Here is a 26,171-nt window from a genome sequence, read left to right as displayed (position 1 = left end):
AACAGAGTACTTGTATCCCAATTCCTGCTCAAATCTTCATGTCTTTAGCAACTCCACCAGTGATGTTTCTAGTGTGTCAAAAAGACAAGATTCTTTCTTTTTGTCAAAAGGGAAGAGACTTCTGATTTGAAGTATGTCGACTCCATGTCCAAAATATTACTTGCACCAGATTTATCAGGCAACCTCACTTGGAAGTGAGTTTTCTCCTTCAGAAGCCACCCCACAAAAGCCTATTTTTCTCATCACTGAATTTCAGTATGGTTCTACAGAGCTGAGCCGCCATGTGTGACAGTGCCTTGATAGATATCATAAGGTTCGGGAATGGTGGGAGGGGACTGGAGAGGGTGCACTAAGGTGGCGTCCCTGTGCTCCTACCGCAGCCAGGAAGTGTGCTGGCTGCTGGACGGAAAGTCCCACCCTCGATTTCAGGGCAGTTGACAGGGACAATGCAGTGGGGTCTCCAGAATCCTATGAATGTCACTAAGTAGAAAAAAAAAAGAATCATTATTCAACATCTGCTTTCTCATCATTGTTGCTAAACCAATGTTAAGGCAGGAGAAAAAATTTGGGAGATAGGAAAATTGGAAAACAGTATTGAGAAGACAAGTGGTTGGTATGTAAGGAACGAATACATCAGTCAGGAATTGCCTGTCTCATCCACAAATTGTCCCCTGGGGTGACAGTATGCACACAAGTGTCTTAGGATGTCTCTTCCAAAAGCATTTCTTATTACTCTAGCTTCTGGGTTAACGTTACTTTACTTTTCTTTTCTTGAATTTAGGGACAAAAATATCATGTTTACCTACCACTCCATTAGTGTTAAGTTTAAAAAGGTTAAGGAAGAGTCAACACATTAAATACCAAGGGATGGAAATTTGTAAGCCATCTGTTTTGACTCTACCACCTTCCAGGTAACCTAATCTAATAATTTCATCTAATTCTGAACAAATAAAAAGAAAGAAAACACTTCTTACAATACAGGAATGAATTTCAACACGAGGCAATAAGTACTAGTCAGAAATAAAGGCTATGAGGCTGTGAAATGCCTCAGAGGGTCACCAGCCAAGCAGACACAGAATGGGTTACCAAGAGGTGATGTCTCCAGCAAAACTCAAGGATGGGCAGTCTTTTTCTCCAAGAAAAAGAAGATAAATAGGGTGAAGGTGTTTGAGATAGGACAGCAAGAGCAAATGCTTCAAGTTGGAAAATAGCCTACAGTTTGGAAAACAAAACGCAGCATGACATGACCAGACAAGGTAGAAACTGCCCCCAGGTGATCAGGAGAGACACAGGTAATGCAAACTGCCACCTGGAGGTGAACCTCTGTCCCGCACAGGGGCAGGACCCAAGGATGCCCTGTCTAGTGTTAAATAAAGTCTACTGGTGAAGCACATCCATTTCTCATTGTCTCCAGTTTTCTTGAAATTGGTTGTCCTCCTTGATCTGTTTCATCATTTTTCTACATTTAAACAATAATTTTTAACTTTGGAGACAGAAAAGGGGAAAAATATTAACCTGAGATATACAAATCAACCCCCATGATTTGTGGTAGAAAACAATCTTTCTACATAATAATTGAAGGCACACAAGTCAAATGTTCTGTCACTTATTATCTAAAACTACGCTTTCCAGTGGGGCACACCAGCCACCCAGAACACTTCAACTCTGGCTGGTCCAAATGCAAATGTGATGGAAATATAAAACACACACTGGAGTTTGAAGACTGAGTTCCAGAAAAAAAAAAAAAAAAAAAAAGTGTAACAGATCATTAATTTCTTATAATGATTCTATGCTGAAATTAAAATATTTTGGATATATTGAGGTAGTAAAATATACTGTTAGTAGTCATTTCCCTTGCTTCTTTGTACTTTTTTCAGTGTGCCTAGCAGATCACCTTAAATTGCCTATTTGGCTCACATGGTGCTTCTATCAGACAGCACTGTTATCACACCCTTTGTCTACCAGTGTGCTTATTCCTTTCTGTTACCCTTGGGAACTGTTATGTAAATTAAAATAAAATATTCATAGAAACCAACAAGACCTCTTTGCTGGAGACATGTGATATATATAAGAAAAAAAAAAAAAGTGTGTCATGAAGAATTGCCAGCCTTCTCTCTCCAGGCTAAGTATAGAGTAGGCTACAGAACTCTGTACACAGCCACAGAATATGAAAAAGCAGAACTGTCCTGCTTTGCACCAATGGTACAGCAGTCTGACCTCTATCATTAGAGCTGCAATTTCAAAACCACAGTTCAAACAGTCACTGTCTCCTTGCTTGGTGCTATGTCAGTAGACTAAGCTCTCACCAGGTGGTGGTACTGATGGGCATCCTATACTTCAGTAATAGCTCATTAATCCCATCAATAGTTGCAACCTGATTTCCACCAAAGGCAGCCAAGACCAAGGGAGGCAATGATGAGAAAAGTACAATTAGTTTCTTTGACCTCACAAAAATATATACACATGAGTTAATGGAAATACATCTCCTCACTGGTTTGCATCTATTTATTTGGACATCATGTTAGTAAAACTTGCAAAAATATCACAATAGACTTTCATAAGTCCTTCACCTAGATTCCCCTGTTAACACTGTATCATATTTGTTTTATTATTTTTGCCTCTGTACACATGTATAGCTTCTGTATATGTATGTGTATAACAATTTTTAAAGCTATTTTGATATAAGTTGCACAAATGATACCCATTACCCCTATATATTTTAGCATGTTATTCCAAAAAACAGTGACATTCTCCTACATTACAGTTATCAAAATCAACAAATTAATATTAATACATTTCTACTATCTTATCCAGACATTTGAATTTCTCCAGTTGTCCCAATCATGTCCTTTATAGTAAGAAAAAATGTCTCTGCTCCAAGATTCAATTTGAATCAAGTATTGCATTTGAACCCCATGTCTATTTGTTCAGCTTTGTGATACTCTTTATTATTTCTTCTTTTTTCATACCTTTCATGACTTGGTGATATCTGAAGGGTAGAGGCCAGTTTTTTTTTTTTTTTTGTAGGATGTCCCTCAGTGTATGTGATGGTTCCTCTTAAGGTTAGTAGTCATAATTTTTGGCTGAAATATCAAGGATATCTTGCTATGTCTTCCATGTATCAAATCACTGAACTCTGTCCCATTGCTGGCGAAGTTCCCCTTGACCTTTGACTATTTGGTCATAGGCTATTTGCCAGATTTCTTTACTATCAAGTTATAAGTTTCCCTGTTGTAATTAATAAGTATCATATACGTAAGTACTTTAAGACTACTATTAATAAATATCCCTGGCTGTCATTGAACTCTGACCCATAAATTAAGCATCCATTGATCACTTTTGCCTAAATCAATTTTTAGTATCATGGTTGCCAAATCATGATCTCCTAATCAAATTATTCCTTCAATATTTATTAGTCGGCATGTGTTTACTCATTCATTGATGTTTTATGTCAGTATCTACTCATGGATTCTTATGTTTTTCAATGTGTTATAATCTACTACTGGCATTATCTATTTTGACAATCAAACTGTCCCAGATTTCTTCAGTGAGCTCACTTCAAGTTGGCTCCTAGTTTCTTGTGACACACCCTCATCATTCTTTAAATATTTTCCTTAATTTCTGAAACAACAAGCTCTTCCAGTCTTATCTGAGTCCTCCCTGCCCAACTCCAGATTAAGTCACTTCTCAAGAAATCCTTCATCTGTTTTCATGGAGAATTAAGTTTAAAAACAAAGTAACGTGTATAAAATGTGTTCAGTGCTACTAAGACAATACTTCTAAACCCTCTCAGCTGACAGAGCTAGCAAATTTGGAAATGAATGTGTATATGGAAATATATGCTTGTGCACACACAGACCTACACAAGTTCACTTTTTAACACATGTGATATGCCAGAGAGTATACCACGAGAATCAAAATGAATGTAATATGTAGTTTCTATCTACTAAAAGATACAGATTTTAGAAAACGTTATCTAAAACAATCTCTAAAATGGCATTTTAATTATTGATCCCTCTTTTTTTTAATTGGCAAATAAAAATTGTATCTATTGATAGTGTACCACATGTCACTTTGATATATGTATACATTGTGGAATGGCTACATCAAGCTAATTAACATGCAGGTATCTCACATACCTTTATTTGTTTGTTTATTCATTTATTTAGGTTGTGAGGACACTTGAAATCTACTCTCTTAGCAATTTTCAAGCCTCTAGTACATTGTTAGTAGCTATAGTCACCATGTCATACAATGGATCTTTTTAACTTATTCCTTTGTCTAATTGGAATTTTTTGTCCTGTGGCCAACATCTCCCTAACACCTTCCCTGACTTTCCGGGCCCCTGGAAACCACCAGTCCACTCTCTGCTCCTAAGAGTTTGTCTTTCCTAGATTTCACACATAAGTGAGCTCTTGCAGTATTTGTCTTTCTGTGCCTGGCTTATTTCACCAAAGATAATATCTTCAAATCGCTGATCATTCTGATTCCTTAATAATAAATTCATAATTTTACCACTCAATTAGCTCAATGAAAGACTCCGGTTATATACTAAGTTGCAGTGGAAAGACAATTTATTGTCAATTGTGATTAAACTATTATAATGGAGATTATTATTTATTATTATCACTTTTAAAAATCAAAAACAATAAAAATTACTGATAAATTGCTACGTTTTATCTCTTTTGAATGTCTTACTTATTTTTTACCATGCTAATATGGAGTTGGTAGTGATTTGTGGCCATTTCACAGATGAGGAACCAATAACTCCTAGAAAGTTATGGAACTAGATCACAAACAAGGTCGATGTGTCTTCAAAGCCCTATTTTTTAATCAATATTAGCTTTGATTGTGGGATTGGCTGATTTTAACACCCTGCTAAAGTAAAAGATCTAATACTAAAACCTAGCTCTGGAGTTCCCTGAATGCTCACAAGCAGCAGCATTAAAGAGAGAATAAAACAATACAAAATCCTCTCCAATCACTTCTTAGAGCTCTAGTACATGAGAGTGAGACTAAAATGGGTTGAAGAACTTTTTCCAAACTCTACACAGCCCAAAGATTCTGGCATGGTCCACAGGGAGTTCCAGAATCTTGGCGAAGAAGATATTTGTGTCTTAACTCTCTTATTTTCTAGGAGACACTTTTTAAAGACTAGAGGGAAAAGTGGGCTTTTGTGACTCAGATCTGCTACTAAAATAAATACTTGATGTAAGCACAAGATCTCAGGTCCATTGTCCAAACCGCAACAACAGAAGTAGGCAAATTTCATTTTGATCTATTTCCCTTTATTCTTTGTTAGAGTTAGCTTTTAACCCAAGTATTCATATTTATGTTAATATAAATTATAAAGAGGAAACAAAACTGTTTTACAAGAAATTGATGCATCAAAATAATAATCGATGATTGCTGTGGGGAAACGAATGCATCCAGGCTTTAAGGTAATGTTCCTTGAATGGTCTCTCATCTAAGGAAGGATAAATCAGGATCATATCCATGGAACAAAGAGGGCCACCTGGCAGGAGGAAAAGGCTAATTGGGAATTAAGGGAGGTGATGACTCATAACAAGTAGGGCAGCCTTAGTCCTGAGGCCTGACCCGCTGAGGAAATGAACCCCTGCTCAGCCTGGATTAACACCTTTACATACATCTGTCTTCATCTCCTCAAACAGTGAGTTAATTGGGATGGAAAATGAAAGCTTGAGAAAAATAAATTGCACCTACCTGGATGAGAGACAGATCCTCAAGCTGTAACCTGAAGAGGTAGTTTCTACAAAATACAAAAAGAGAGCAGTTTTATTTTTAATCGATCCCAGAAAGTGAAGAGTTTATAAAAATTTCAAGAAAATAAAATAATAATTTTGACTTCAAAAGCATCTTCTTTCTAAGAATATGGTTAGCACTACTTTCCTTGGATCTTAGAGTACAAAGAGGAATTCAAGATGTCAACAAATACACATTTGAGATTGGTGAGAAAGCTAATGACAAAGTGGGGTGTGTTTGTACATAATTACGGTAAGTGTAAGTCATTAACTGGCTCTCTTGATCTATATGGAATAAATAAAAGGACATGGGCATTCCATCCTGAAACCGAGTTTCACTTAAGCAAGATGATGTAAAAACATTCCTCATAGGTCTTCCTTTTTAATCATCACCTAAATTCACCATGTTTTATAATTAAGATTTTCAATTCAAGCAATGCTCTGAGGTTCACAGTACTCTACCTTGTAGGATGGATTCAGTATGGAATAAAAGTTTAGAATTATGAACTTGGGTGCAGTATGGTGGCTCACACCTGTAATCCCAGCACTTTGGGAGGCTTAGGTGGGAGGATGTTTTGATCCTGGGAGGTGGAGGTTGCCAGGCTCCTGGGAACCATGGCAAAACCTGTCTCTACAGAAAATACAAAAATTATACAGGTATAGTGGCATATGCCTATAGTCCCTGCTACTCAGGAGGCTGAGGCAAGAGGATGCCTTGATCCTGGGAGGTGGAGGTTGCAGTAAGCTGTGATCACCCCACTGCACTATGGCCTGGGTGACAAGGTGAGACCCTGTCTCAAAAATAAATAAATAAATAGTGTGTATATATATATATGTACACACACACACACACACACACACAAATATAATTTTCAGTTTATGGAATTTGGTTTAAAAAGAAAAGAAAAGAAAGAAATATAAACCAACGGAAACTGATGACATCAAGGGCTTCAAAGAGTCAGTTTCACTGCCCAAGCGCAAAATAGGAAATCAGAGAAAAGAAAACTATCAATTTCAACAAAGAAGGGGAAGAACAGTGAAATATGCAATGGAGATCAGTAGAGCACAGGGAAAAAAAGATACAGATTAGTTACACCGGGCTTTGGACTCTAGTATTGCAGGTTTTAGAAATGACTCATTAACCTCCCTCAGTATTCTTTGCTTCAACCTCTAACTGAAATCCTGGCATCATGTAAATGGGAAGATGGGGCAGGGGTGTGCACCAACAGCACCCCAAAGAGGAAGGGAGGAGAAAGTTAGCCCCAGTATAAATAATAATGGCAAGAAGATGCTGGCACATAAAGGTAAACAAACTCTAAGATGCAAATGAACATGAGGTGGGATCTCCAAGAAGCTAAGGATGTTGTTATAAAGAGCTGGTCCAAGGTCACTTCTATGGAACAAAGAGAGAAATTTTACAACACCAGTAAGACATAAATGTTGACTATTTTCACTATCATGGGGAGGGGGGTAAATATATAAGCTGGACATATGTCCCAATAGAAGGGACAAGTGACAGCCAAAGCGGTCCAAGGGCATAGCCTTGAGATGACCAAGAAACATCCTTATGCTTATGGACAGAGTTAGGGAGGACGAAGCCCCCACGCCAGCTGGCACTCAGAAGCACATGTACACACACAGCTGCAGGATGAAAGAGGACCAGGCTCACATTCAGTTATCTCAAGAATCCAGGCATTGCCTCCCGGGCATTCAGGTTTCACACAATTTGCCCCCTCACATGGGCGTACCACCTCTCTAAACTGAGTGAAAACAGCCTCCCCCAAAGCACAGCAACAGTCTCCTTACCACACTCTTTCTACCTTTCCAGTCTCACCTCTGATATACCCCAAGAAAAGCTCCCAGAAGCACTGCTTGGCACACGCCACCTCCATCACAAAGCCATTTCAGGAAAAGTTCCCCTGTCCTTTATTATAATGCTGCAGCCCTCTATGCAGAACCACGTAAAGGATACCTCTGAGGGGAGGGAATATTACAGGAAAGTCTTTTGATTTAGTCAGTGCCATGAGTCTAGGACTCCAACAGAAAAGTCATCTGCAGGCCAGGCACATTGCCCTGTAATCCCAGCACTGTGGGAGGCCAAGGTGGGCTAATCACTTGAGCCCTGGAGTTCTAGACAGGCCTAGGCAATATAGGGAGAACCCATCTCCACAAAAAAGAAAAAACACAAAAATAAGTCAGTTGTCGTGATGTATGCTTGTAGTCCTGGCTACTCAGGAGGCTAAAGTGGGAGGATCGATGGAGCCTGGGAGGTCAAGGCTCCAGTGAGTCACGATCCTGCCACTGCACTCCAGCCTGGGCGACAGAGAGAGATCCTGTCTCAACAACAACAAAAAGTCATTTTCAGAGGAACAAATGTGAACTTGGTGCACACACAGAAGAGTATGTTGAAGCAGCCAAGGTAGCTGGCACTGGAGGGTGACTCGCATCTCAATATCAGCCAAGCTTTCACCCAATGTGACCTAGAAACCAGCACACCTCCTCTAAGGGAAGTGAGAAATCTACACACACACACAGACAAGGCTTTCAGAAGTGGGGCTTACGTGTGATATCATTTGGTTGTGTCCCCATCCAAATCTCATCTGGAATTGTAATCCCTGTAATCCCCATGTGTCCAGGGAGGGGCCTAGTAGGAGGGGATTGGCTCATGGGGGTGGGTTGCTTCATGTTGTTCTCATGATACTGAGTGAGTCTCATGAGATCTGATGGTTGTATAAGCATCTGGCATTTCCCGGGGTTGCATTTCTCTCTCCTGCCAACACGTGAGAAGGCCCAAGTTTGCTTCCCCTTCACCTTCCACCATGATTACAAGTTTCCTTAGGCCTCCCCAGCCATGTATAACTGTGAATCAATTAAACTTATTTTCTTTATAAATTACCCAGTCTCCAGTGTTTCTTTCTAGTAGCATGAGAACAGACTAGTACACAGCGGCACCAGGGAAATCACTGGCCATTGCACACCCATCGCCTCTATGAGCAGCTCAGCTCCCCACTCTCACATATTTCTCACTGTCTTTCTGGTTTCAAGAGGCTGCCCCTTTGCTATGAGAGGCAGTATTACCTAGCGATTAAGAATATTCATGCGAAAGCTGAAGTTCTGCCTCTATACAATCTCAGGAAGAAGGCATTTCTCTCTACACCTTAGTCTTTTCATCTGTAAAATGGAGCTAATAATCAAACCCATCCCCGAGCGTTGCTGTGAGGTTTAAATCTAAGAAAAACACTTAGAATGAAATCTGACCTACTGTAAGCATCAATTAATGGTGCCAACTTCTATGTTTATTTTGTCATTGGTCCTGGAATCCAGTCGTCCTACCCCTTTTCATCCCACTGGCAATTTTAAGAAAGACTTCTTCAGTAAATATTTCCAATAAAAGAAACTCATTCATTTAGTAAACGAATTACCTAAGAGCTTTGGTGATATCTCATGGTTCCTTCTTTCTTGCATACTCACACACATACGTGTGCACATTTATGTTCACACTATGGTATCTGTCTCCAGAAACTTTCTTGAAAAGAAGCTCTCATACACAAAGGAAGAGCTGGAAATGCTGTCAGGCACTTTGAGAAAAGATGACAGCAGAGTCTGCAGTGCTCTGTAGAGCTCTGTGCACATCAAGCGAACAGCTCTCTGTCTATTTGGGGAGGGGAGTGGAGGAGACACAGAGATTGCCGTATGCAACACCTGCTTCCAGTTTTCAGGTGTTTTCCACAGAAGAAGAAAATGGCTTATAATAAAAAATATGCCACATTCTTAGTCCACATCTCCATAAGCAAAGATAACTCTTCTGATCATTAGTTTTCTGCTTCTCAACTTCCAATGGGCTGTAAGGTACCCCGCCTCTCCAGAAACATTGCTAGTGGAGTTCAACCATCTACCTCTTCTCCTTCCAAATACCTGAGAGCTATCGTGCCCTTCCAATTATCTCACAAGCAATAACAAATCAATATGGCAGAAGTATTCAATAGGTGAAAGGAAGGGGCAGAGAGGATGGAGGGGCACGCTTACTAGGAAAAATAGCACAGTTACTATGAAATACCATCACCACCACCATCACCATCACCACATCCGATACCCCAGGAAGGAAAGCACCAGAGGATTTGAACTTTTCTTTTTCTAGTATTTTCTGGGTTGCAAGATAAAAATTGGTGATTATTTTACCCCTTTCTCATATTTTTAATCTAATAATATAGAGTCTAAGAAATCGAGAACTAAGCTGTCACAAAAGAGTATATACCCCTCGATTTATAGATGAGGAAACTTCTATAAATTAAGAGGTGTGGTGAGATTTGTCCAATAGTGTAAGGCTTCAGAGAAAGTCCTGGGATTAGAAACAAGCCTCCCGTCTTAATGTCCTTTGTCCCATTATGCCTCATGGCCTCACCTATTAGTCATTCAATGTCCCCTTCCTAATTTCACCTGCACCAACCATGCACAACCAGAAATAAACACAGCAACAGCTCTTATACTACGAGTATTTCGTATCTTCACTGGTCATTTACAGGAACATTTACAAACCATTTTAAGAAAATTCAAGTCTTAGTTCTGCTAATAACAAACTTGATCCCAGGACATCAATTTTCACCTCTGGGACTGTGATCTGGCTGTGATGTATGTCTCCCCACGAGGAGAACAGTTTGAGCCTATGGGTCTGGCTGTTTAAATGGCACCTCTTTTCTCTCTTTTTATTTTGCCTGAGTAACTCCCTGCCCATACCTAATTCTAAAAAATAGCCCTATTTCTTAACTTACGAAATCAAAGAGATAAACTATACAATTATCTCAATGTATTTAAATAATACAAATTCCCAAAAGACTGTGCCCATGTTTAGATATACACAATGCCAGCTGGGCACGGTGGCTCACGCCTGTAATCCCAGCACTTTGGGAGACCAAGGCGGGAGGATCATGAGGTCAGGAGATCGAGACCATCCTGGCTAACACGGTGAAACCTTGTCTCTACTAAAAATACTAAAAATTAGCCGGGCATGGTGGCGGGTGCCTGTAGTCCCAGCTACTCGGGAGGCTGAGGTGGGAGAATGGCATGAACCCAGGAGGTGGAGCTTGCAGTGAGCTGAGATGGTTCCACTGTACTCCAGTCTGGGCAACAGAGCGAGACACCGTCTCAAAAAAAAAAAAAAAAAAAAAAAAGATATACACAATGCCTAACTAAGTTCTATGAATAAATGGCCATCTAACAAAAACCTTTCTTTTATGGCAAATTTAAATCATTTCCTGAGAAGTGTTTTTCATGTGTTATTTTTCACAACTGAGTAACTCATTTCAAAATAATCTTAAAAGAAACCTCAACATAGAAAAATAGATACAATAATTCTTTAATAGTATAAATTTATGTAATAAGTACTTATGTATTTGTTAATAATAAAATCAGCTGATGAAGATTTCTTAAAAATTGTAACACTCCACCTGTCAGAACTATTTATCATCTTACAGAGATCAACATCTATTTAATGTGTCTATTCATGCCAGTTGATTGGTTATATTTTTGTTGCTTTTTATTTGTTTGATTTTCAAGACACAGAGTTGGTAGGTGCTTTTAATTTTTTTTTTTTTTTTTTTTTTTTTTTTTTTTTCCTGAGATGGAGTCTTGCTTCTTCGCCCAGGCTGGAGTGCAGTGGTGTGATCTCAGCTCACTGTAACCTCCGCCTCCCAGGTTCAAGCAATTCTCCTTCCTCAGCCTCCCCAGTGGCTGGGATTATAGGGACGTGCCACTATGCCTAATTTTTGTATTTCTAGTAGAGACAGGGTTTCACCATGTTGACCAGCCTGATCTTGAACTCCTGACCTCAAGTGATCCTCCCGCCTTGGCCACCCAAAGTGCTGGGATTACAGGCGTGAGCCACCGCGCCTGGCCTAAATATTAGTTTAATAAATGACTATGGTCCATGTAAAACCTAAGTAGTCAAATGCTTCGCTACACAAACAATTTAGTATTCACCTTATCTTATTACAAGTTTCAGCTATTTTAAACAATATTTTAAAAGATGAACCATAAGTAAAACAGCTGTAGAATTCCCTAATCACATCCCAAGAACCTAAGAATCTGACAAAACACAGTGTGGATTCTGTTATTCTCAAATCTCTTTCCTCGAACTATTTGGCCCCACGTACAACTCCAAATGCATTTTTGCTGTAGGAAAAATTCCAAGCCAGCTGGCAACATGAGGGACTTGAAATCTCTCAAGACAGCTTGATCCATCACAGTTTAGGTCAATGACCTACAAAGTTAAAGGTTACAAAAAGAAAGAAAACCTTCTAAAGGGGATAAAAAATTGATATTCCCTGGTGTTGGGCCACTCACAAACTAAAGTAAGATCTATGGAAGCCTGCAAGTGGCTGTCCTCCAGGGTATTACAGAAGACTCAACCACTTTATCTTGCAATTGTGCAGGCACAGAGGAGGGAAAACAATATGCGTGAGGTTCACGAGAAAGGCCACCAGCCTTTTCAACATGAAGAAGTAATGCTTCTGGCCCCTGGCCAACTGTAAATGCTAACCAAATGTTGCATGTAGGGTCAGTCTCCCTAATAGGGCAACGCTCTGAGCAACCCAAAGCATTTAAGTGATCTCATTAATCTTCATAACACCCCAGATGTAAATAGGTAGTAATAAGGACTATTGCCATTCTTCAGGGAAAAAGGCAGTGGTGCAAGAGGTTAAGAGATTAGATTCTTTGAATGTATTAGTTGTATACCTTGGGGGAATGATTCTATACTTCTATTTTTCTCCTGTCATTACCAAAGTGAAAAGCAAGAGTTTACCAAAGTGTAACAGTTCAGTTTTGCGGCTACAGTAAATAAAAATATGAGTTTTTCTTCCCTTGGTATGGATCTACCTTTTTTTTTTTTTTTCAAATGCCATGGAATAAAATTTGACATTGCACATTCACGTGCAATAAACCAGATTCCTTTTAGGAGTAATAATATATGAGGAGTACATAGATCCAATGGGCTGAATAATTCAAATCACAAAGCTATTAAATTTGGCAGATGCAAAAATCACAATATTAAAGCCCATTCTTTGTTTCCCCACTAGACACCTGAGTGCGTTTTCTACGTCTTCACTTCTTTCTTACTGACTCTAGGATTGAATAACTCATTCCTGGGTCCCATCACTTCCCCTAGTGGCCTATTAGAAACAAATCACTAAGCACAACAATATATTCTCAGAGGGAGCAGTGGGGACCTTAATAGATGAAGTTCATTTGTATCTTCATGTAAAGTAATAAAATGCAGCCGGTATTAAAGAAAAGGTTGAGCCATCATGAGCATATTAACTAAATGACTCATTTCATCTAGAGACACTATAAAACTTAACTTTGACCTCCATAAATTATGAAAGACACAGGTGTTTTAAAATGACATTCTCTTAGAATAACTCAACTGGTCTCTGATGAATATGACTATAAAATCGAAGAAAAAAATTACAAGTTCCTATTGAACATGTGAGTTAGAGGCTTGCTTATAACTGAGAAAAGAAGAATTAAGGAAGGTAGATTTGTATTTTGTACTAGAGCAAATGAAGGCAGAAGCCAAGTAAATGTATAAAGACATTTCAACAGTGTTGACAGAAATATTTGTTGGTGTCTAATAAATGTTTAGACCAAGGCCAATCATGAGACAATCTGGAGACAAAACACACACTGCCCATGAGCCAGCTGGGGGAGTCTGAGAGCCGACTAGTCTCTCCTGTCCCTGCACCAGCTTCCGGCCCACAATACTTTCCTCACTGCCAGTTTCCTTCCATCCTCACTGCTGTCAACATCTAACTGGCATAGAACTTTTCAAGTACAGTGACATCCTACATGATACCCACATTTTCAATTGCACTGGTAGACTTTTGAAGATTACAAATTATGTTTGAGATGGAGTCTCACTCTGTTGCCCAGGCTGAAGGGCAGTGGCAGGATCTCAGCTCACTGCAACCTCCATTGCAGGCATTCAGCAATTCTTGTGCCTCAGCCTCCAGAGTAGTGGAGATTACAAGTGGATGCCACCATGCCCAGCTAATTTTTTTTTTGTATTTTTAGTAGAGATGGGGTTTCGCTGTGTTGACCAGGCTGGTCTCAAACTCCTGACCTCAGGTGACCCACCCGCCTGGGCCTCCCAAAGTGCTGGGATTACAGGCATGAGGGAGGACGAAGTAGGTAGATCCCCTGAGGTCGGTAGTTCGAGACTAGCCTGGCCAACATGGCGAGAACCCACCCCTACTAAATATACAAAAAAATTAGCCAGGCATAGTGGTGCACAATTGTAATCCCATCTACTCAAGAGGCTGAGAAACAAGAATCCTTGAACATGCCAGGCAGAGGTTGCACTGAGCAGAGATCCTGCCACTGTACTCCAGCCCGGGCTACAGAGCAAGACTCTGCCTCAATCAATCAATCAATCAATCAATCAATAAACTAAGGAAAAATAGTAACTATATCCTTTAAAACATAAAATGTTGTTGTAAAATTAGTTTATCTAAATGTAAATATTTAACATCATGATCATATCAGTAACTTTAAAGAATATAATGATTTAATTTAATCATGTAACCAAACTCATATAATTCACCAATTCACCAACCTATCTATAATTGTGATTTCCAAGACCTTCCATTATGCTGGTCGACTATAAGCAAATTCTAGGAGCCTTTTAATTTTGTGGTCATAACCATCCTAAAGAATGTCTGCTTCATGTAGTTTTTTTATGGATTTCTCAGAAGATAATTAAATGTCAAAATTGCAAAGCCTTTCCAAACAGTATAACATTATATTTAAATAGTGAGATCACATTTAAATTACAGTTTTAATTCTTTTGTAAATTTTTTTCTAAAATATTTTAAAATATGGTGACAAATTTATAATATGGTCATGCGATTAGCTATCACCTCAATCAGAATTTTCTCTACCCTCCTCAAAAACAGTAAATATGTATTCTTCAGGCTATACAAAGTTCAAGATAACTGTAATTTAATTTTTGTTGCTGTTAATGCTGTTATGTGTGTCCAGTACCCATTCTCCCAGAATCATATTAACTTCTTTCATTCCCTATCCCATAAAGACCATTTCAAGCTCCTTAAAAGTCTTGGTTATTAGAAATAAATTTCAAAGAACACATTAAAACTGAGATCAAACCATTTTAATAGCATTGTTATATATTTAAATACCAAGATTAAAAGGTGCAAAAATAGATGGATAGCCTCTTATTATTTAGCAAGTAGAATGAAATAACAAAGATACATTTTAATGGCATGCAATAACTAGAACAATGCTGCCAGCAAATCTCAGAGATATAAAATCAGAAAAATATTTTCCCACAAATATATTTAGGGTAAAAGTTATTAATCAATATTGTTAATAATTACACTAATAGTTTACATTTTATTACACTTTAATTATTACTTGCAAATCTCTAAGTGCTGTGAGGATTACAGATGATTATTTATTGCTCTAAATTTAACTCTCGACTTTTGTCTTTGTGGGTCCACTGGGTATATGATTTGTTCTTTTCCATTTTTCAGTTAACAGAGATAATTTTTCATTTGAAAAAAATGCCAACTGAGTATTTCTATGGTTCCTTTAACCTGTGATTTCCTAGGACTATTCATGCTTTAAATTATTTCCACATACAATTAATTTTCTAGGTTATCTTCAGTATTCATACAAATCTGAGATTTTTTTTCTCATATATCTTCTAATAATCAAAGAATTACAGCTCATTCTCCCATATGCTGTATCCCAGTCACACTCCCAAAACTCACTGAATCGTTTGATCCTTGCCACCAGCCAACCCATTCTGATGGCCATCAATTGCTGTCAAACCCAGCACTGAAACACGTCTCAAATCTGGCTTCGCATCTCCAATTCCATCATCACCGCCTAAGTTTAAGCACCCTGTACGCTCACCTGATCCACAACCCTCAACTGCCATGCCTCGCTCCAAATTCTGCAAGTTTAGCACGTCCTGCACACAATATGGTGGACGTATCTTCCTAATGCAAATATGATTATTTGATTACATAAACGTAGAAATCTCCTGGGCTTCTCAATGACTTTAGCAGAGGTTCTCAAATTTACCAAGCCAGCAGAGCAATGGGAGCTTGATTAAATCAAAGATTCTGGCCCAGCACAGTGACTTACACCTGTAATGCCAGCACTTTGAGAGGCCAAGGTGGGTGGATCAGTTGAGGTCAGGAGTTTGAGACCAGCCTGGCCAACACAGTAAAACCCTGTCAACACTAAAAATACAATTAGCCAGACATGGTGGTGGGTACCTGCAATCCCAGCTACTCGGGAGGCTGAGGCAGGAGAACTGCTTGAACCCAGGAGGCAGAAGTTGCAGTGAGCCCAGAGAACCAAGTCTAAACTTCTTTATAATCTGACCCCAGCTAAAGATCAGGACTTCACCTATAACTACTTCCCCATCTCTGTCACCAACAGGTGCCACGGAGCCAAGCACTTTTCAGCCTCATCAGAATCTCTGACTTTCTCCATGTGATTCTCTGTCTTCCCTGCCAGATTCCTCACGCATCACTCAGGGCCAGTTGGAGGAGCACCTTCTCAATGCAGCCTCTTCAGATCCATGTACCATCATATCCCTTTACTCTTGCTGTTTTCAGGACCCTTTGCTCAGACTTCCCTTGGAGAACTGAATAGTTTGTGCCCCTGTCTCACCCACTAGGCCAGGATCAGCATACTTTTTGTTATGGGGCCAGAGAGCAGATATTTTGCTTTTGTGGTCTATGTCCCAACTACTGATCTCTGCAGTTTTAGGTCAAAAGCAGCCACGGAAGATGTGTGAATGAATGGGTGTGGCTGTGTGCCAATAAAAGCATATTTATGAAAACAGGAGGCAACTCTGGGGCCCCAGCTTGCCAACCCTTGTGCTGGACTAGAAAGTCCTCATCAGGTAGAGAAGATGCTTCATCTTTGTTTCTCTAATGCCTAAGATGCTTCCTGGCATAAAGTAGGTTCAATAAATATTTGATGAACACAGAATCTTGAAAGAATAACTACATGAACTAACACATTTGGATGAACCCTGTGTGGACCTGGATAGGAGAAAAGCTCTCATTACTTAGTCTGTAGCATATGCACATGCAAATAAGTTATTCAATTATTATCACAGCCCTTTGTTGGTTTGTTCATGGGATCTGGGAAATAGGAAGCCTTTGTACATTTATTTATTTCCAGCTGTCTCTTGGTATCCCCAGACCATTGGCTCCAAGACCACCTCGAGTGCCAAAAACCATGGATGCTCAAGTCCCTGATATAAAATGGATTGGTATTTACCTATAACCTACGCACATCTTCCCATATACTTTAAATCAACTCTAGATTACTTATAATATCTAGCACATTATACATGTAAATAGTTGTTATACCATATTGTTTTTATTGGTATGATTTTCATTGTTATATTGTTTGTTTTTCATTTTTCCAAATATTTTAGGCTTGTGGTTGGTTAAATCTGCAGATGCAGAACCCAAGGAAGACCAACTGTATGTTCTTAGTTATTTATAACTAAATAGATAACTGGTGTACTAGGCCGATATTCTCCCAACTCAAGCAGGGAAAAAAATACAGGTTCGTTTATTTTGTTTTAGTTTTTGTTTTTGTTTTTTTCACAATAGCAGAAGGAACAGAATGGTTAGAAATCTTTCCCAGGCATGTCAGTCAGCCACCAGTTTGTTAAAAGCACACACTCTGAGCCACCTAAATCAGCAGAGCTGGGAGGGGCATCCTAATTTTGAACAAATGTCCTAGCTAATACTTAAGAACACTAATGTTTGGCAAATATTGGACAAAAGGTAACAAAGCCAGCAGACAACAAGGAGACCTTTTAACATATATTGGATAACTAATCAAATAAGCCAATTAGAAGAAAGGGGAGAACAGGTAGAAGAAAGAGACAAGCCCAGAGAATCTTAAAGGACATACCTGTGCATAGGGGCCAGCCCTGAGAAGGAAAGGGACAGAGAAGGGGAAACCTTTAAACCCTAAAGTGGAGGTTCATAATTTGATTGGAAGAGGATAAAAAAGACCGCAATGAAAAGCACCGTTCCTTTTCCATCACCAGCTGCTTGTCCTAAGTCATAATTAATGTAAACACAATGTGAAAATCAGCATTACCTCGGATCTCTTTCCACAATGGGATTCTACTCCTTTTTGCATTCGCTGCTAATCTCTGATTTCATACCACTCAGCATGTATTTCCTTTAATTGTGTAAACTTGACTAAAATATATCCTTTGGAAAAGACGAATAAGTGTGGCTGCTGGAAGCAGAATCACTGATCTGATAAACATCTTCAGTTTTCCTGTTAATTATATATTGCCTCCAACAGAGTAATTCCCAGGTAAAATTTTCAAGTAAAAACAAGAATTATAATCACCAAAAAATAATGATATTGGCCAGTTGTTTAAAATAAATTTTATGTGAATTTAAAAAGTAATCCCCCTTGTTTAGAACCAGAGATAAAGTCATTTTTTAAAAAAGAAACTCATTAAATGGAAACCTACCGTTTATTTTATGTGATCTTATAAGAATATATGCTATGCTAAAATAATTGGGAGGCCATTAGACTGAGAAGGCTTCACTGTCTTGAGTTCCTATGTAAACAAACCAAAATTCAACTCAACGTAAATAGTAAAAGGAAACTTAAGCTTAACCAATCAGAAACGAAACCCTAACTAAAGTCTAACTTGAGATTTAACCAATTAGAAACCACCAACTGACCTCTAACTAGGGAGTTTCCACCAATGAGAGGCGTTTTCTTTGTCTTGCTTCTGGGAAGAACATTATGAAAGTTTCCTCCCTTGCCACCGCCCCCCCCCCCCCAACAAGTGGAGAGCTGCTGGAAGTCTGGTGATACTTGATTCCTGAATCTCTAAATGTTCAAATAAACTTGTTAAAATTTCAATGCACCTAAGTTTATCATTTAAGGGCTTTGAATACTTAAAGCAAATTCAGCCCAAGCATAAAAACAGCAAGTTAATCTTTCCTATTTTATCTTTAGTTCTGTAAATCCAAACCATTAGCCAAACAAATGGTTCAAAATAATAAACTGAAATGATCAGAAATCCGTACTATTTGTTGTACATACACTTACACAGACATATCTTCTGATATCTAGAATTACTGTAATGGTAAGTCAAGGGGTTTCGTGCAAGGTATTCAGACAACTGTGGGCTGCTACTCACACTGGGTCAGGTGTGCAACGTGTGCAGTATGGACCGGTACTTACATCATGTCAGATGTGCAAGGCATGCAGCTATGGGTTGGTACTCACATTGGGCCAGGTGTGTGAGGCATGCAGCTATAGGCTAGTACTCACATTGGGCCAGGTGCACAAGGCATGCAGCTATGGGCTGGTACATTGGGTCAGGCGTGCAAGGCATGCAACTATGGGCTGGTGCTCACATTGGGTCAGGTGTGCAACATGTGCAGTGGTGGGCTGTTACTCACATTGAGTCAGGTGTGCAATGTATGCAGCTATGGGCTGATACTCACATTACGTCAGGTATAAGAGGCATGCAGCTTTGGGCTGGCACTCACATTGGGTCAGGTGTGCAACGTGTGCAGCTATGGGTTGGTACTCACACTGGGTCAGGTGTGCAAGGCGTACAGTTATGGACTGGTACTCACATTGGCTCAGGTGTGCAAGGTGTGCAGCTATGGGCTGGTACTCACATTAGCTCAGGTGTGCAAGACATACAGTCATGGGGTGGTACATCAGGCCAGGTGTGCAAGGAGATTCATGCATCTCTAGTGCTTTTTGTTCCCTTGGTGACTTAATGTTCTCCTTTTGTGATGTTATTTTGTATAGAATTAAAATCAAACATTTCCAAGGATATAAATCATTATATCTGCTATGAGTTATTATCATTACCCAATCCAAGTATTGGGTGTGTGGCCTCAATCCCACCACCTCACCCATGGCAGATGTTTAGGCCATGTGGACTCACAGGTATTTGTTTGAGAGCTTACAGATGAACTTCCTTACTAAAATACCATAGTTTGTAAGACTGTACCCTTTGATTTATATTTATATTACACTCAAGCTTTTTGGAGAAAAGTAAGAGAATCAGAATTGAGTAATTGGACGAAAATAACTTAAAGACCAAGAAACACATTTAAAAGGCTGAAGAAAATTCACATTTTAGAAACTGAGATAGATGTTAAAAAAAAAGTTTTCATTTAGAAAAATCACATTTTTGAATAAAAGTACCCACATAGCCAGAAAGAGTGACTCCACATCTTCCCCCACGGTTCAGTGGGAACGATTCATGCTACAGATACTTTGATAATAAACTCTTTTTCATTAGCACTGTAGGGCTTTATGCATTATAAAAATATGGCCAATTTGTAAATGCCCAACAGCAGTCAAACACTGCCTTATGTGTCAACCGAGTTACTTGCCATTTGGAATAATACTTGGATTCAGCACAGAATACATACCAGAGTGATTCAGGATGGAACCACTTGCCACCCTTAGAATGAACCTGAAACACTAAAGACAAACTAATTCATTTGGGAAATAAAAATGTAATCACCCTCCCTTGCATCTGTTGCAACAATTCAATCTGCAGTGAAACTTACACTTGCATCAAGTGTGTGGAGTGTTATCACTGCCATTCCTTTTATAATCTTCTATACAAAAAACAGTCATAATATATTCTTTCATTTTGAATGTTTTTATACCAAGAAACTGATCTTAGTAGGATTTGTGATGAAGAAGTATGCAATCACTCAACAAATATTATCCCAAGAGTAGGAACAAATAGAAATCAAATAATGCAAGGAAATAACTAAAAACTTCACTGTGATTATCTCTGAAATTGTTTTTTTCTTTATACTTTACAGTGTATTCTACATTTTCTAAATGAAGATGTCTAATTTTCATCATTGAAAACACAAATATTATTAATTTTTAAAAGACAGGGGTAAAACAAGATATGACTATCGATGCATTTAAGATAATATGAAAGTTCATGTGCATCTTGGAAATGAAAATGTATGACTTCTTCCAGAAATTCCCTGAATTCAGATCCAAGTACCTTCCAATGCTCCATAACCACAAATTGCCTAAAGAGAGGCGTCTCTTTTGCAGCACAATGAACTTCCTTTATCAAAGAGTACAAAGAATCTTTAACTGAATGCAATTTCAGGAACATAAAGTATCACTAGTATAAAGTGAAACCATCCAATAAATGGCTCCACAATGCCTAGTGCTATGAGAAAAAAAATCGAATGTCATTATATTTTTTCACAACTCATATTTTTAAACCATTACTGATTTCTGAAACATACACCTGTTATCTAAACTTACTCTTGCTAAGTCGAGTTTTGCCAAACAGGAATCTGAGGGCTGGGTTATTTTTAAAGTTTTATATCTGACTCATACTCCCTCTCAAACTTTCTGAGCCTAATCCCATGAAAATTCCCAGGTGAAACTCCTATTCTCTTCCTCAGGTAGTGTCTGCCTGAAAGGCATATGCACACGTATGTGAAACCCATGAAGGCCCTCAGAGTTTCCCTAGGGCTGCGCGCTCACCAGCTTGCCTGTTAATGGGACAATAACTTCTCGTGAGTTATTTTAGCTCATTTTAGTTATTTTAGTTATTCTACCCCAACAGTTGAAAGGGGTAGAAATTGTTACATCATCTTTACAGATGAGAAAATTAGGTTTTGAAACTGGCTTAGAGTCACTTAGGTAAGGGCCAGCCTTTTTTTTTTCTGTTATTTATTTATCAAATGTCTATAATGTATCACACACTTCTCTAGAATAGAAAAGTAGAGCCCATGCTCCTGGGGTCACCCAACGTTTGGAACATACTTATGATAAAAATATAAAAGGTTGTTATTTGGAATTCAAATTTAACTGGGCATCGTGGATTTTTATTTGCTAAGTCTGGCAATCCTATGTATTCATGCCCACCATGCCATACGGCATGCTAGGTTGACTCAGCGGCCCATCCAATCCTTCCCAGCAGACCATGTTGATATGCAATGGATGGAGACCTCCAGGAATGCTGGGATGAGGACTCCTGGGATGGAAGCCACAAGACATACTGGGATGGAGACTCTAGGGACACTGGGATGGACACTCCAGAGACATTGGGATGGAGACATCAGGGACATTAAGGTGGAGGCTCCAGGGAAACTGGAAGACACTGAGATAGAGACTTCCAGGGATGCTGAGATGGAAACCATCAGAGATACTGGACAGAGACCTCTAGGGATACTGAGAGAGAGACACCCCACTGACACTGGAATCGAGAACTCCAGGGGCTCTGGTATGGAGACCTCCTGGGACAGGTACCCCTTGAAAACAATTCCCAGCTGCTATCTACAGCCAGAACAGGAGCATAAGACATCTCTTCACAATACCCTAATGTGCTCTGTGGCTTCTCACATCCCTTAGGAAAATCTTGAGTCACTGACCAAAAGCCAACCACTTGCAGAATGATGTGCTGGTCTGTTCACACAGCACCCAGGACCTCCAGAGACAACAGAGAATCTCCTGAGTCAAAGTCATAGAAAAACCTTTTCCAAAGTTCTTTAGAGATGAATGAGGGATGCAAGACTCAAAACTCTAGTTGGGGTCACACATGTACCTGCTCCCCCGGTAAGGGGTCTGTTCCCTTGGCTCAGAGTGAAAGCTCATTTTCCCTCAGGGTGAGCTTTGGTGTATACAGCCTGCCACTGGCTCACACCCTTGCCAAATGTAGGTATCTGGGATAAGCTGTTATAATCCCAATCCCCTTTTCCCTAAGTGTTCACCCAGATGCAGAGGGGAACGCATACAAATTCAACTCTGGAAATAAATGTGTTGAATCAACAGGTATCTTTGAGCTTCTAAGAGCAGGAAAAATCTGTGCTATATTCTGGAGACATAAAGAAAAGACAGGCACTTCCTTTGCCTTCTGGTAAGTCACCATCTGATAAGGGTGACTTGTCAAGAAATAATGCAATATCCTACAATAAGTGCAGTTAAAAGAAAAAAAAAGTAGATGTCAGGTATGTTACTAGGGCCATACAGGACAGAGAATGTGGCAGCTCAGGACTGATGGTGAACCCTTCAGCCAGGTCTTTACTGCAGTGGAAGTTTACCAAGCAGATAATTTGGAGTGGGGGTGGGTGGTAGCCAGTATTCCAGGAAATGAGAAAGAGGTCAGAAGGGAAAAAGCCCAGAAGTAAGAAAGCATATTCCATAACTGTAGGCAGAATAAGTAATTCCACATGTCTGGACCATGTGAGAATGAAAACAGGCAAGTCTGGAAGGGAGGTGGGAATGCAAGGCAGAAGGGCTGGCGTACCTCACCAGGGAGACAGCACAGATCCAATGGGAGCTACTGAAGGTGGGCATTTTTAAAAGATGATGTTGGCTGTGGAATGCAGAAGGAGGATAACCTCTGAAGGCCAGGAGACTGATTTACCACCACTGCAAAACACAGGCCGAACTCCAAGTGATGAAATTTGATGGAAGTGAGCATCAGAAATCCCCCAGTATTGCTACTGGACTAAAGTAAGGAAGAGAACACCAAGTAGCCTTGTCCAATCCATATTCACCGCACCTCACAAATGTCAGAAGAGGTGAAGGTAACTTGCCAGGTGCAATAAACTACGCCAACTTCTTCCTGCTCATGTAAAATTACAACCATTCATCACTTCAAGTGTTGAGTGGATGTACAAGGACACCTCAAGATCTGAGAGCAAAAGCAATGATCCCAGAAACTGTTCAATGTTTATCTAGAGTGCCCAGAGTATAAGCTAGATTTAGCTGCACTTGGGTTTATAGAGAGACTGCAAAACCTCTGTAGCTATGACAGGTATGCTTTATACTCTGGTACATTTAGATAAAAAATATAATGAACTCTCCACTGCCCAATGTGTCATCCTTAGATGCCAGAAGAACCCAATTCTACAAATGGACCCTTTATTCAACTTTAATGTCAATTTTCCTAAAAGATGGCTATATAATCCCCAAATACGTAATTTGAATGCAAGGATTATGCAGGTTTTCTAAGGAAGTGATAGTGAAAACAGGGGAAAGAACTCAAATTTGTTTTGATTGTGTGCCGGCAGCCTCATCGTCAAACTGGGATGCAGATGTTGAGTAGATACAGGAACGCGCACACCCTTAAGAGACAAAGATAAAAATAACTTCATTGAATCTCAATTTACTGGTATATGGCCTAATCAAAGTGACAAAGAAAGGTGGTGGTGGGCCTTGGAGTACACATCAAGATCCCTGGATCTCTAGAATCCTATTGAAGAAAATAGTGGGAAGTCAGGAACATGTTTTCAGGAGTCAAACTGCCTGGGTTTGGAACTCAAGTCCATCTTTTCTTAGGCATATGCCCCTGGACAACTTATTTATCTACTTTCTTCCTCAGTGTTCTCATCTCTAGAACAGCAATGTTGATAGTACCTACCTCTTAGGTTTGAATGGAGGAACAAATGAGTTAATTCGTGTTAAAACAGTTACTGGCACAGGGTGAGGGCCCAGTCAGTGCTTGCTCTAAAGGGCAGCCATCAACATCTTATTAGCAGTAGTATATTTTATGACACTCATACTGTATTTCATTCTTATAAGGAATAATATTATTCAGCACTCTTCAGTTTTGTCAGGGAAGGTCACATGTAACTGCACAGATGTAAAATGAAGTCCAAAAATATCTGTGGTGGCAAAATACAATATCTCTCACCTTGCTCCTACAACAAGTTCTTTCTGTCCTGGGTCAAAGGTTAACTGCGAGAAATCCACAGCATTCTTCGCTCTGAACTCCCGTAACCAGGGGCCAATTTCTAAATAGAAAAAAATAAATAAATAAAAAGATAAAAATGAATTACTTTTCCTCTGGGGACCACAGAGAGTGCACAGCAGGTAGCAGACATTACCTTTCAGAGAGGATTCGGCGGTCCCTCTATGCCATCCTTCAGAAGCCACTGGAGGCTTCCCTCAGGATGCCCCATAAGCCGTACTAGGAACGTGTAAAGCAGAGAGGGCAACCACCCAATAAAGAGCAAGTGAGGCATCAATGCTTGGTTGTGATTTACAAGCCAGATGTGCATTTTCCTTTTGGCTTTGGGCTAGGCAGAAACTAACACAGCATTCACATGATTCATCAGAGGAATACTGAATGCACACAAGACCATTTCCTGTGCAACTTGACTCAACAGAGCTGCAGATTTTTAAATATTACAAAAGCCTCCTTAGGAGCAAGGACCAAGCACACAAGCACCATTTGCCTTCTTTCACATTAGATGTTCCATTTCTCTGTCCTTTGGGTTTCTATTTTGGTCCCATGATTAGACTTGTTAAACACATTCAGATCTTTCTAGATGAGAAATCCACAGTTACTTCTAGGCTTCATTTGCATTTTTTTTTCTGAGGGAAATCAGGAAATAGCCACACTATAGAGACAGATTTTCACAAGCATGGTTAACTCCTATTAGACAGCCTCCAGCCCAGAGTCCGATAATTATAAAATGACAGTATTTGAAGAGAGATAGGATGCTGCTTTAATGAGCCATTTTTGCAGCTTTCATTAGCTCATTTTTAACACTTAAAAATATTCAATGAGTTGCCCACCAATCATGGGATACCTTATCATTATCATTGACAATTAACCATGTCATCTGATTGTCTTTTTTTCTTGGATTTAGTATTTTGAATACCACCACCCTGACTAACCAGGCACATAACAACTGTCAAATCCATGAAGATGTTGGTTTGAGGAAAAAGTGTGTAACACAGGAAAGAATCTCCTCCAACAAACACTGATGGTAAACATTGTCAGTGTTATGTTTTTAATGGGGGCATATGCCCCCCATTCCATATCATATCTTGCAGAAATAGCTTTGTTGATGTGAATGAGAGGGACTATTTTTTCAGGAATAGTTCTGTATAATAAACTGTATTTTCTCTACTAACAGTTATTGGGGGGAAGTGATATCATGTAAAGTTTATCTTCTGTTTAAAGGAAACCGGGGGGGTCATATAGAGAGGGATTTGTAATGTGTATGATATCTTGAGTTTTTAAGGATTTTTATATAAATTTCTACATTTTATAGGCAAATCAATTAAAACAAAATACAAAGAGCAAGGTATGTACAAGGCAACGGAACTATGAAAAGTTATTAATAAACAATCCTTCCAGGACTTTATAATTCAGTTAAAGAAACAGCACTAGTATCCTTAAACAGCATGTCTATCAATGCAAGTGTTTATAGGGGCTTGTGGGGTTACAGGAATTATTCTTATATGAAAAGAAGAGATGATTGAGAGCTGGGGTAAAACAAAAGGAAAGATTTGACCAGAGAGTGAAAGGAAAGATGTCCTAGAGGGGCAAAGCAAGACAGAAACACGGGAGTCCAT

At 39.3% G+C, this 26,171-nt stretch overlaps 1 protein-coding gene across 3 annotated transcripts in view; it reads right to left on the bottom strand.

The window, feature by feature from the left end:
• The window catches only part of SEMA5A (semaphorin 5A), a 504,887-nt gene that overhangs the window by 269,055 nt on the left and 209,661 nt on the right, over nucleotides 1-26,171 (bottom strand). For all 3 annotated transcript variants that reach the window (XM_073014841.1, XM_007961192.3, XM_007961194.3), the window contains exons 4-5: nucleotides 24,499-24,598; nucleotides 5,725-5,770 (exon numbers count right to left, since the gene is read on the bottom strand). In XM_073014841.1, coding sequence (XP_072870942.1) covers nucleotides 5,725-5,770; nucleotides 24,499-24,598 — 146 coding nt within the window. The remainder of the gene's footprint in view (nucleotides 1-5,724; nucleotides 5,771-24,498; nucleotides 24,599-26,171) is intronic.

The sequence above is a fragment of the Chlorocebus sabaeus genome, chromosome 4 (assembly GCF_047675955.1).
Source record: "Chlorocebus sabaeus isolate Y175 chromosome 4, mChlSab1.0.hap1, whole genome shotgun sequence".
Classification (NCBI taxonomy): Eukaryota; Metazoa; Chordata; class Mammalia; order Primates; family Cercopithecidae; genus Chlorocebus; species Chlorocebus sabaeus.
This window is presented reverse-complemented; position numbering and strand designations above follow the sequence as displayed.